The sequence below is a fragment of the Cyprinodon variegatus genome, unplaced genomic scaffold, assembly GCF_000732505.1.
Source record: "Cyprinodon variegatus isolate N-32 unplaced genomic scaffold, C_variegatus-1.0 Scaffold96, whole genome shotgun sequence".
Lineage (NCBI taxonomy): Eukaryota > Metazoa > Chordata > Actinopteri > Cyprinodontiformes > Cyprinodontidae > Cyprinodon > Cyprinodon variegatus.
The window spans coordinates 1,260,126-1,272,557 of NW_015150549.1; the positions used below are offsets into that span (position 1 = coordinate 1,260,126).

The 12,432-nt window shown below is 35.8% G+C and overlaps 1 protein-coding gene across 2 annotated transcripts in view; it reads left to right on the top strand.

Annotated features, from left to right (window-relative positions):
• syngr1 (synaptogyrin 1) overlaps window positions 1–10,244 on the top strand; it is a 32,608-nt gene extending 22,364 nt beyond the window's left edge. Inside the window, exons 2-4 of one of the 2 annotated variants that reach the window (XM_015374063.1) lie at window positions 1,665–1,902; window positions 4,595–4,740; window positions 5,377–5,599. In XM_015374063.1, coding sequence (XP_015229549.1) covers window positions 1,665–1,902; window positions 4,595–4,740; window positions 5,377–5,478 — 486 coding nt within the window. In that variant the 3' untranslated portion in view covers window positions 5,479–5,599. Of the gene's footprint in view, window positions 1–1,664; window positions 1,903–4,594; window positions 4,741–5,376; window positions 5,600–8,420 lie in introns of those variants that run through there. The other variant, XM_015374062.1, reaches the window with a different exon arrangement.
• The last annotated feature ends 2,188 nt before the right edge of the window (window positions 10,245–12,432 follow it).

Sequence of the window (12,432 nt, forward strand, 5' to 3'; positions counted from 1 at the left end):
TTCTTAGCCTACAGCTTGATGTCATCCATTTAGAGGCGGTGACTGATGGTGGCTCCGTTCCTGAGTCGGTATCCGTAGCTAGTTTTGTTGATTATTTTGCTGAGGGGGTTCAGACCTATGCAGATCAGCAGTGGGGACTGTGCGTCTCCTTGGTATATGCCACATTTGATGGAGACCTGTCCAAGTATCCAAGTTGATGTTGTATAGCTCCAAGCATTCAACAATCAAAGTATGTGGCATTGAGTGGTAGGCTTTCTTGCAATCAATCCAGGCGATGCTTAGGTTAGTGTTTTGAGTTCTGCAGTCTTGAGCGACTGTTCTATCTACCAGGAGTTGTTGTTTGGCACCTCTGGTATTTTTGCCAATACCCCTCTGAGCTGTGCTCATGTATTGATCCATGTGCCATTATCTTAGTCACTAAGATCCCGGACATCAATAAGTATGCCCTTCTGTTAGATGTTTGAATACCTTTTAGAGATGAAACAGGTACTGTACATGTAAAAAGGCTAGGTAAAAAGCAGAGTCTAAATTAAAAACACACTTCACTCATATAAATGTCAACACAGTTATGAGAGGGATAATCTATAAATATTTAAATAAAGAGTGATAGTAATAAATAAAGTATTTCATTGTGTTTTTATCCATGTGTGGAAGGAATGCCACAATAACCACACACACTCTGTCAATCCCTTCCATATATAGAAATCAAGAAGTGTATTTATATAATATCACTTATGCTAAATGTGCTCAGTGTTATAGGTGTTTTTATCATATAAAATGGGCTGTAAGTAAACGTAATTACATTCTCTTATTAGGTTGATACAGTGATATAAGCCCAACTTACTGTACAGTCAGTTTGTATCTTTGTAGCATCCACTCAGGCCTACATGTATTACTGTTCAGTCCCAATGATGTTTCTTCTAATGTATTCTGATTCAAGTTTAAATCTAATTATAAGCAGTTCAATTCCAACTAATCAGAATACAACACAGTCAGATTAAATTATTAATAGAATGATGTCTTTCTATGGAAAACAACAGATTGAATTGATTTTCTTGTTTTTTTTTGTTTCTGATATATTTAAAAAGACTGTTGCTTGTTAAATGTCCTCTTTGTTGTACTCCGGAGTAAGCAAACTTTTAAGTTGATAAGAAAAATCCCTTTAGTAAAACCTGATAACTGTCCCATTTGCCTGGTGCAGGGAATGGCGACCTTCACAATTCGGAGAGCCATTTTTCCCTCTGCCCTATAAAAAACACCATAAGAACCCAGAAATCTACTTCACCTTTTAAAGTCAGAGCATCTAAATTCTGGAAGGTCCAGCTGTTATGTTGTTTTATTAAAGTTTTAGAATGAAAGAGAAAGTTCCATATGAAATGATAGATAATAAAGAAAAAAAAAACTCTTAATGTCTCTAATAGAATTTGAAGGTAGACACTGCGTAAAAACGCAGAAAACTGTTATGACTAGTTTTGGTTTTTTTTAAACGGTACAAAATCCCTATTCATCATTTTGGCCTGCTGATGATGGTCTAATTAGCTACATACTGCTCTGGAGCCACATGTTTCAAATCAATGACTTTTTGGCTTTTGCTAAAAATGTTTTCATGTAAGTCTCTTGGAGATTTTTATTTTCTGAAAAATGTCTCGTTTTCTCCTCTTCAGCTCTTCTCCATCGTTATATTCGGCTGTATCGCCAACGAAGGCTACATCAATCGCCCAAATGAAGTGGAAGAGTTCTGCATCTTTAACCGCAACCAAAATGCCTGTAACTATGGCGTGTTTATGGGCTCCATGGCTTTTCTCTGCTGTGTTGCCTTTCTGGCACTGGATGTCTACTTTCCTCAGATCAGCAGCGTTAAAGATAGAAAGAAGGCTGTCCTGGCTGATGTTGGAGTTTCAGGTAAACCCACTCGTATTCTTTCCCTATTTCTATCCAACTATAGTGACTTGCCAGAACAAGTAATATCCTTTGAACATTTTGCAGTCCCAAAATTAAATGTATTCATGAGGATTTCATGCCATAGACTGCCACAAAGACTTTCACACCTGTGAAGTGGAGGGAAATGGAATATAAAAGATGTGGATTTGTATTCAGTCCCTTTACTCTGATAAACCTAAATAAAAACACATATATATCGCAGACTACATGTTTTCAGAAGTAATCTGATTCATAAAGTCTATATCTAAAATGATGTTATGAAGTTGTTAGGAGTTAAATGCATCATTAATAGGGAAATTCTTTACTTGTCTTGGTACAAAGCGAATTCCGTCAGTACTACCAGTACCTAATAATGTAAAACCAAACATGTTTTGGTACCCAAAGGCATCATTGTATCACAAAGGGAGTGGAGTAGTGATTGATTTTCAATGACGGACATGAACACATCCTCACGCGCAAACGACCTTGATGACATCCAAAGCTGCTGCCACAGTAAACAAAGCAAGCATGTCTAATAGGACTCCACTTTCCAAAATAAGTTTTAGACTACATTCACTACATTACTAATTAAGTGTACGGCCAGCAGCAGGAATACTTAAAATCCGAGGAAGCATCTGGTTAAGCGCAAGATTTTTTCATAAGGCTGAAGTTTTCAACAGCCTTAGATTCTCAGCTACAACCCCCACTTCGGGACTTTTAGCATCCGTTAGCTTCTCATCGTCTGCAGGCAGCAACAGCAGAACTATCTTCTTCTGCTTCAGGTTTATAAGCCTAGTGTTTCAAATTATGTTTGCATGATACTAAAACTATGGAGCTAAATCAGTGAAACCTTGCATTGTCAACGAATGTGAGAGTTTGCATTGCAAATTAAAAAGCTGAAAGACTAAAGACTCAAAATTCAAACATCTTAAAGTCAAACATTGAAAATTCAAAATGTTATTTAAAAAAGGAAACACTGGTGTTGATACTGTCATCTTTGGCCTTTAGGACATTAATAATGCCCTCTTTAATTGAATCTACCTTTGAAATTAAGAAATTATCTCTGAACTGAATTGAGTTTTGCATTGAATTTACATTAGAACAAATGCATTGTATTTCATTTCACCCTTACATTTCTGTGAGTTATTACATTTAACGAAAGCCTTAATTTCTTTAATGAATACATTTTTGATCATTTAAAAAAAAAGTGCCTTCTTTGATGTATATATTGTTGTGGATCATAGTTACACATTATTTAAAAACTGTGAACATCTTTTATTCAGCTTTTGATTTTAAACTGTGAGCACAAAAAAAAGCGGTGGAGGATGTTAAGGGGATTTGCTGAAGCAACAATGCGTAATTTTCAGCAACATCTAATGGTCAGACAGCAGTGTCATGAACCGCCCCTCCACACCGCCTCTTCCCTCCAAGAATATAGAGGACGTCATGGTCCGCTTTACCTATGTTGTCAAGTGATGATGAGGTTTATTTACATTAGATCACAGCATCAAATCCATAAATCCTTTAATACTGTTGCCTCAAGTACATTGACAAGTATGCATTAGTCAATTCATGACTAATCCTTGTGCCCTCTTCTGGGCCAACAGTAAAGTTTCCCGGCAGGCCTCTCCAAGCTGCCGCTGATCTCCTCAGCTCTCTTCCAAAACTGCCACTGTGGTTCCTTGGATACAGAGCTGTCCAGCTCATCCCTGTTATGGAGCTCTCTCTCTCTTCCACTGCTCTCACACTGATTCCCCTCTGAGTTCAGGAAAGCTATCTCCCCTTACCTCTGTTGTCCGGGTGATTCGTACCTGTTTCGGGCACTCTGACCAAAACAAACACGGGCTGAGGGCAGAAGAAAAATGCCTGTCTCAGAAATACAAAAAACAAAAAGAACAACAACCGGTGCTAGAAATTGGTCCTTTTCACAATAACCGGATGGTTGCCGGTCATGGCCAGTATAGGTCTAATTTTATAAATAGTATTTTTATTGTATATACAAACTGTGTAAGTTTGTATATAGGCCTAACTTGCCGCAGTCCCGTTCTAGCTTAAGGGGGATCACTACTTTGTCCGCTCTGAGCTGCCGTAGTGCAAAAGATGTCTGCCTCCCCATATGCAAACCCATCACTATGTAACTATAGAATAGCAATCTCTAATGCAAACATAAAGATTAAGACTTTCAGTTCATAAGTGATATAAATAACTTCCATATAGGTCATATATTATAGCTACTCTCTGCTGCAGCGTGACTGGTGAACAGGACAAGGTTGTCAAGCCTCGTGGCTTTTAATGAGGTAGTTCCTATAACAGACAATATTATCTTTTCCATTTTTTCAGCGTATACATTCTCTTCTCTTTGTCACTGTACGTTTCCAAGGTAGTTGGATAAAGCAGCTGGAAATCTGATCTGATAGGGATGCCTACTTTTGCTCTATAAAAACAAAAAAAGAATAAAACACTGTTTTTTTTTAAAAACATTCTCCAAAAGAGTACAAAAAAGAAAGAACTTAACAAATCAAATTAGTCTAAGGGACTTGTACATCAAGAGAACTAAAATCTGTTCTTGTTAAGATTACTGTATTACGGTAACTAAACCAGGTAAATCAGCTGCTGTGATCCTGAACATTTGATCGATATTCAAATTCTAACGATCTTTTCTCCCCCTTTACAGCATTTTGGTCGTTCATGTGGTTTGTGGGTTTCTGCTTTTTGGCCAACCAGTGGCAGAGGACCAAGCAGGAGGATAACCCCCTGAGAGAGGGAGGTGACGCTGCCCGGGCAGCTATCACCTTTTCCTTTTTCTCAATCTTCACCTGGGTAAGGGTGTCTGATTGCTTTAATTAGTCCACAAAACAAACAATGCATCATGTCACCAAAGTTGCCGAAGGGCGTCTATTTTTCAAAGCTTCTAGGATACTGAGGAATGTTAAGCAACAGAGCTCATGCAGAAGTAACACATTTGTTGGCTTCCATGGTTAAGATGTGGTGAAAGCCTTAAAATAAAGTGATCTTGTAGTATTATACTTGTAGTAGTATATTTTACAGAAAACTTTAGAAAATCAAACCTTTAACCTGAGATCATTTACATGCTTTTATTTTGAAGAATGGATTAGACAAATTAGTGACACATCATGGTTGCATATGTGGGGAATAGAAAGCAATCAGATTAAACTAAAAGTTAAAAGTAAAAAAAACTATTTTGGATAGCTGTTTAAATTCTTTTCTTAAAATATTTTTGTTTCCATCTCACTGAATGTTCTTAAATTTAGAGTTGGGTTTTATTTTAGTGTGAAAATAAAACACTGCTGTAAAAGGCTAAATTCTTTTAACTCTTTACAGATATTTACCAGCCATTAGCTTCCTCTTCTTATATATATATAATCTATAGAATTGATCTGTTTGCCATGTTTGCGTATATATGATCTTATTAGACTCTGGCTCTCTTTCCAACAGGGTGCTCAGACTCTATTCTCTATGGAGAAATTAAAGAATATATCATTTGAAGAGGAGTACATCAAACTGTTCCCCCCTCAGCCACATCAACCTTTTGTCTGACTCTGTTCTATCTTTCATATCTGCTACCATAACCCTCTGCAGCCGGTCACACCCCCCCTCCGGTTACTTCTTAGTGGCTGAACTTCTTTAGGGGCACCAGGTCACCAATCTACTGCTGGAAGTGAGTGAAGCTGTACTCTAGCAGCATGACAGCTCTTTCTATTAGTAATACTGACACTGACATTATTTCAGTGATTAATGATAGAATAATTTATTTCAGGATTGTACATTAAATTTTTTCCAACTTTAAAAACAATGGCCTTGTTGAATGTCCTACTAGATCTAAGATTTCTGAAAAATAAAAATAAAATATGCGTTTGCATGCATTTTGGCTTATTTTCCTTCATCAGGTACCTGTTTCTTACTAAAGTTAAATAAAGCACAGCTACCCCAAAACCTGGAGCCCCTAAACAAGTGCTGTCACAACTTCTAGGCATCTATGTCTTCTAGCTATTAACACGATTAACCTGAATATGTTATAATTTGATGCAAAGATTAACATTTCTCAGTTTTATTGATGCAACTGCTGTATTTTATATATCCTTAGAAATGTGGTCTTATCTCTTGTGTCCTTTTAATCAAAGACTAATATTCAGCCTCTTTCTCCTTTCTTTGATGAAAGAGCTAAGAGGTTTAGGAAACACATTGCAGCGTTGGTGGAGTTTCTTTAAGGTTTCAATTGCAGGACTTCAGGGTTGAATAAGCAATACAGCATGATTAATTGATCAAGGAACCTTTGGTGTGTTGCGCTTTATTTCCTCAGGCGAATCTACAGATCTGCATTTTTTAGTGTTTTTGAAAAGCAGATGTATTCTCCTCAGATCCCTTTTTTCATAGTTTAGCAATATTAAAGTTCTGTCAACATCTTCATTTTCTTCCAGTGCCTTTGTAGAGCTATTCATACTCTTCAGAGTTGCCATTTTTATACAACCTAAAGCTTTGGTCTATCTTTTGTGTTAAACAAACATAGAAGTAATGCATTATTGTGAAGTGTAATACATGATTTTTATTTTTTCTTCTAAGACATACATAAAAGCCATCATAAAAAAAATCCAATTGGAAAAATTATCTTCTGAAGCTGTTAGTCATTGGCTAACAGAGCTCACCTGTGGTATAATCACAGTAGAAATCTAGATTTTCCAATGAAAGCCTCTGAAGTTTATTAGACCAGAGGTTCTCAAACCTTTGCCAACAAAAACACTCCTACAAACATGTTAAGAAAAAGAGCTTTATTAAGCCTTAACCTTGCATGGACGTTCATCTTTGAGCTGGACAAACTTAAACTTACAGTACAGCTAGAGCTACAATGCTACACTTCCAAACAAAGAAGAGAACCTAAACCTTATAAGAGTCTGAATAATTATATTCACTATATTTTCCACCAAAGCTTTCTGTATTTAAGCTGTTTTGCAAAGAATAATGGCAAAAAAAAATCAAGTTCTAGATTTTTAGACGTAAGCTGGGCTTATTTGTACTGTGCTTATTTAAGTGTTTTTTGCTGCAACATGATGTCGCTTTATGAAAAAAAGAGATTCCCCCTTCATACTGACAATACCTGTAAAGAGCAAAACAATAACTCCTATGTCATCCATTGAACAAGCTAAATCCTAACCTTTATTGCAAAGGGCACACTGGACCATAATAGTAAACAGAACAATGGAACAAAATATAAAGGGTTAAGGGACAAAAGTAAACTTGAAGTGACTTCATGTTGCCTTCAAGCTAGTTGCATAATTTAAAGAAATTATTTAAGAGAAATTCCATATCAATGGGTAAAAATAATGTATAAATAACAAAAAAATGAAGGAATTAAATGTTAGTATGACAAAATATTTGGAAAATGTAGGAAATTGTGTTTTGCTAAAGAGAATAAGTGGAAAAACATTAAGTCACACACCAGTGTTGGTTTACAGTTTTTAACTGTGAGATATGCAAACTATTTAGGTGCAGGTAAATGTAAAGGCATGAATTACTTGATTGGTTTTTCTGGAGCAAGAAGTGAAAACTATGCATCAATTTCCTGCACTTCACAATATACTGCCCTCTAAAATACATCTATATGGTTTTCATGTTTGGAAGTGTTGGATACTAAATGCTGCACACTGAATCTACACTGCAAAAAAATAGAAATTAACGTCAGTTTTTCTAAAAAAAAAAAAAAAGTGCATTTGTCTTGAATTAAGGTGGTAAGTGAGACACTTTGCCAATAGAACTAGACCATTTACATTAAAAATAAGGAAAAAAAACAATTGCATTGTCTTATTTTAAGTGCATATTATCTGATTATCTTATTTTAAGAGTTAAAATACTCATTCCATTGGAAAATCCTCTTATCTACTTAAGTAAAGGGGAAGTACACTTATTTTAAGAAAATGTTACTTATTTCTAGATCTTTCAGCAGTGTTAAGATATCTTGTGTGCTTATGCATAGCCAGCCTTGCTTGGTTTTACTATTTTAGAATTGTTCAGATGTAAACAGTTGTAGGTTTAATAGTTTGAGGAGTTGTTTGCAGGGTTAGCTTGATTTAGGTGGCTGTAACAATTTGATTTAATAATTATTGGATATTTATGGATTGTTTTGCTTCACAATGGATCTCCTCATCTGTTTCTTAACACTCAGAGACACTGTTTGTTTGTTTTTGGAGGGTATACTGATATAAGGTTGAGGTTGTTTGTCTCTTTAAAAAGCTCAGCAATGCAAAAATAACTTTTTTCCTCGCTGCCTTCAGATGTGAGCTGCTCTGTTTGACTGAATGGCCCTCTCAAATGTCTAATGAGCACCTAACGATTTATGGCAAACTAATCAATGTTTTCTTCTCGCTTTTTTTCATCTCTATGAAAAACCTCTGCTGTAACACCACTGCTTTGCAACTCTGCCTCCTCGCTCCACAACTACGCCCCCTGCACGTTTTCTATCACTTCCACCCTCTTTGTACCCAAAGGCGGCCCAGTCATTCCTCGCCTTTCAGAGATACAAGCTAGGGGCCGACTCTGCCCTCTTCTCCCAGGACTACACCGATCCCAGCCAGGATGCAGCTGGAGCGCCCTACACGTCTTTTGGAGGGGACGACTTGGAGAGTCCAAGCGGCGGAGGGGGCCAGCCCAACAGCGATGGGGCTTTCGACGGCACTGGTGGCTACCAGCGTCAAGACTACTAAAATGTCAGGGTTCAGATATGTTCTGGGGAGATTTTGTTGCCCAAAAATGACCTTTTTAGGTAATATATTTGTTGTTTCTGTCACGCTGAGAACCACTGCCTCAAACTACCCCTAATTATGATCTTTAATAACATATAATATATTAATGATATATAATATTACATATAGATATATACTTAAAATACTTGACACAGTTCTGATGAATTATTTTAAATGGATTTACAACCATCCATCACAGAGCAGTTTAAAGTTTACCTGGACATGTTAGCTCTGATATTTTAGTAATTTGCAGTAAAGTGTTAAATTGTGAGAGGAGACCACCAGTAGCAAATATGACACTCAGATCTGAGGGATAGTTGGGAGAAGTTATCGTATGGAGTTAAATCTCTTCATAACAGCTAATTTTCTCCAAGTTGGAAGCTTATATCTATATATCTTTATATTTGTTACCACCCCTGGTCAGGATCCCCTCAAAAAAGCCTTAAAAAAGTGCACTTTTTGTTGCAGTTCAGTCAGCTCTGAGATGTTATTTTGTTTTGGATTTATACCCTCCTTACTATTCTAGTAAACGTTTTTATTTTAATTGCAGTTAATATTTTAAGCTTTTTATTATTGCTCTGATAGAAAACATGGTGAAGATTAGTCTGGCAGCGATGTTGTTCTACAATAAAGTCCCTAGTTGTTCACACTAGTGGAGAAGTTAGATTTGAATTCATATTTTTATTTTCTATCATGGTTCCTCTGTCTGAAAGTTATATTTACATTTTTCAGGGGCCTGGTCAAAGTCGAAACTAGAATCTAATAAGGAATCTGAATAGTAAGCAAAACATTAGGGTGATGGCAGGGAGGCCTTCCAAGCCCAAGATTTACAGCTCATCATTAAAAAAAAAAAATCAGAATACCGGCGGGAAATATGCAACAATTATATCAACCGTTATAACAAGAACGCTGTTGCTACTGCTAGGACAGTTCATTGATTGTCTTGGCAGGTATAGAAATATACCTGCTGACACACCTGCCATGCATTTAAACATTAATGTATTTTTTCTTTTTTATTAATGCTTCCTTTAAAAAGTTGTTATTGTCCTTTTACCAGAAATTCTGCTGATTGCTTTCCTATCAGGAAGAAGCTTTGGGTCTGAATCTTTTACATATTGTGCATATCATCCACAGATTTTAGAGTTAATCAGTTAATTAGTCTTTCAGTTTGATTATTTATTGGCTAAATTGTGCGTTGAATAAAATGTTTCATAAGGCTAAAGCTTTAAGCAAATTGTCTCATTTGCCCAATTGCAGTTGCAGTCTTTTAATGGAGATTCTTCAGGGTAAAGGTGGAGCCAAGTTTAAATTTTAAATTAAAGATGTCCGTCAGCTTTGTTTTTAGGACATTTAAATTATTTCTACAGATGCAGTTTTAAATTCAATTTAAGGAATTTAACGTTGGATCATTTAAAAAAAGAAAACCTACTAGAAAACAACTTTAGAGATTTAAACTGAAAATGCAAGTGGCTCTTGGGGGACCCCTGCTGGCTGGAGGCTCTAACAGCAATAGTTTGAATGCTTATATGACAAGTTTACCCAAAAAAAACGGGGAATAATGAAGTAAAAACTAAGTATATTAATAATAATAATAATAAAAAGATTAAGGTGCATTAAACTCATTCAAAAAAAATAATAAAAATAGAGGTCCAATAAGTGGGGCACTGGTAATTAAAAAAAAGAAAATTCTTACAATGGGATTTGTTTTCACCTGAATAAATGTTCCCATAAAAGCCTCTATTTGTGTTCCTTTTTTAATATCTCAGAGTATCTTACTGCAGAAAAAGATGCATTTATTCATGTCCTTCTTAGGGACAGGGGGGACAAATAGGTGTTGAGGATACTGTAGTCCAGGGTTTTATCTTGAGGACTTACACTAGATGTGTTTATGGGTTTGGGATAGATTTGAGGACGTATTTTTATTTTATTTTATTTTTTTTTTAGAAAATGGTAGGAATTTAGGAAACTATGATCCAATTAAGTTGTATTGTTTTCATATGAGACTGGCTGCCAGTCAGCACAGAAACTGCAGCCAGTGTTAGCTTTAAACATCACTTGTCTCTGTGGGACCACCTGGATCATTTCAGGTTTAATAATTAAAGGAACAGATTGATGTTTGTGGAGATACTTATTTTAATGCAGGATACCAATATAGACAAAAAAGTAATCTGTCACCTAAAACCTTTCACCTTAATTAAGCAGTGTTTCTCTGTGTGTCTGTACTGAAATGTTTTTTTTGTTTTCCTGTGTATGTGAGACATATTTCTTCTCTGCTTTATTTCATTTTTGTTCAATTCTTGCCTTAGTGCTGACTGCCAAGCAGGATGCAGCCATTGAAGGCGACACATGGTGCAGCCAACAAACTACGCTACACGTTTCATTCCTGATTTATTTGTTTTGTGTTTAAAAAAAAAAAAATCTAATTTCAGGTTATCACATTTTGTGCTGCTTTCGTCATGGAGTGCACAAAATAACTGAACAAAAATAAGCTTTTGTTAACATTATGCTGCATTATCAATACAACACACTTCAGTTTGTTCAAGTGCCACAGAGAACTGTCTTAGGTTTATCTGTCATCTTTTCATTTTTAGATTCAACCATGAACCTCCTGTGTATTTATGAACATGCATTGCTCTATTTTCTTCAACGATAATGTATACTTATCGCTTTATAAATATATACATATATGTAAATTGCAAATTCATTATATTTCAGTGTTCGACGGAAAGATTCTGCTTTATTTTAGGGCATTCTACTAGTTCAGTATAAAATAAGAAAAGACAAAATAAAGAAGTTTTATGGTCTGTTGAGTGTATTTGTGATGAGCTATATAATGAGGCTTTCTATGCCTCATCTTTTATGTTGTTTTCAAGATAGGGAGATGTTTTTATTTTGGGATAACAATATGATAACTACTAAAACAAAACAAAAAGATACTAAAGTATATTTACTCATATGTACTTTATACCTCTGTGTAGTTATAGATGTGTGATGTTTCCCTGTGAAATGTGTTAAATGGAGCAAGGTAAGATTTCAGCAAAACACTGGGTTCCAATGTATGTTTTTTGATGTATCTGATTTCAGTGATGAAGATGAATAAAATACTGATAAATAGATGTTTATGTATGGCTTTTAATTTGGCTTACTTCCTATTCAGTAACTCCACAGTCCTTCAGATTTTCTCCCAGCACCTGTAATAGTTGTAAAATGTAATTTATGGGAAAGATCAACAGGAGGATGGGTAAAATGCAGAGAGTGAATTTCCCCATTGTGGGACAATTCAGGGATTTACAATACATTAACAGAAAGAAGTATGATTTTGAAAAGGAAGCACAGAGATTCATGGTTTGTAAAATTTTTTACAGTCAAATTGGTGGAAATTTTAGCATGTATGCAGTTACACAGGCTGCCCCAATCTCAAGTCTTTCCCAGCCTGTAGCAGGTTTCCTCCTCAATTGTCCTGGATTATTATGTTACCATCCAATCTGACCAGTTTTCCTTTCATTGCTGAAGAGAGGTCTCCCAACTGTCGATACCGTATTTATCAAAGATCTTGGTTTAATCAAAGTCATGTGCTATTTCAAGAAACAAACAACCATTCATTGGACTCAATAAATTGCCCTTAGTTGAAATAACTTACTATATTCTCTTTCAAAACCAACTTTGTCAATTTTGCATTCACAAGCAGACAAGAGGCCCATGGTTATGCTCCTGCTCTTTGTTTACTAAAGTTAACTAACGGCGCTCTGAGGACCTG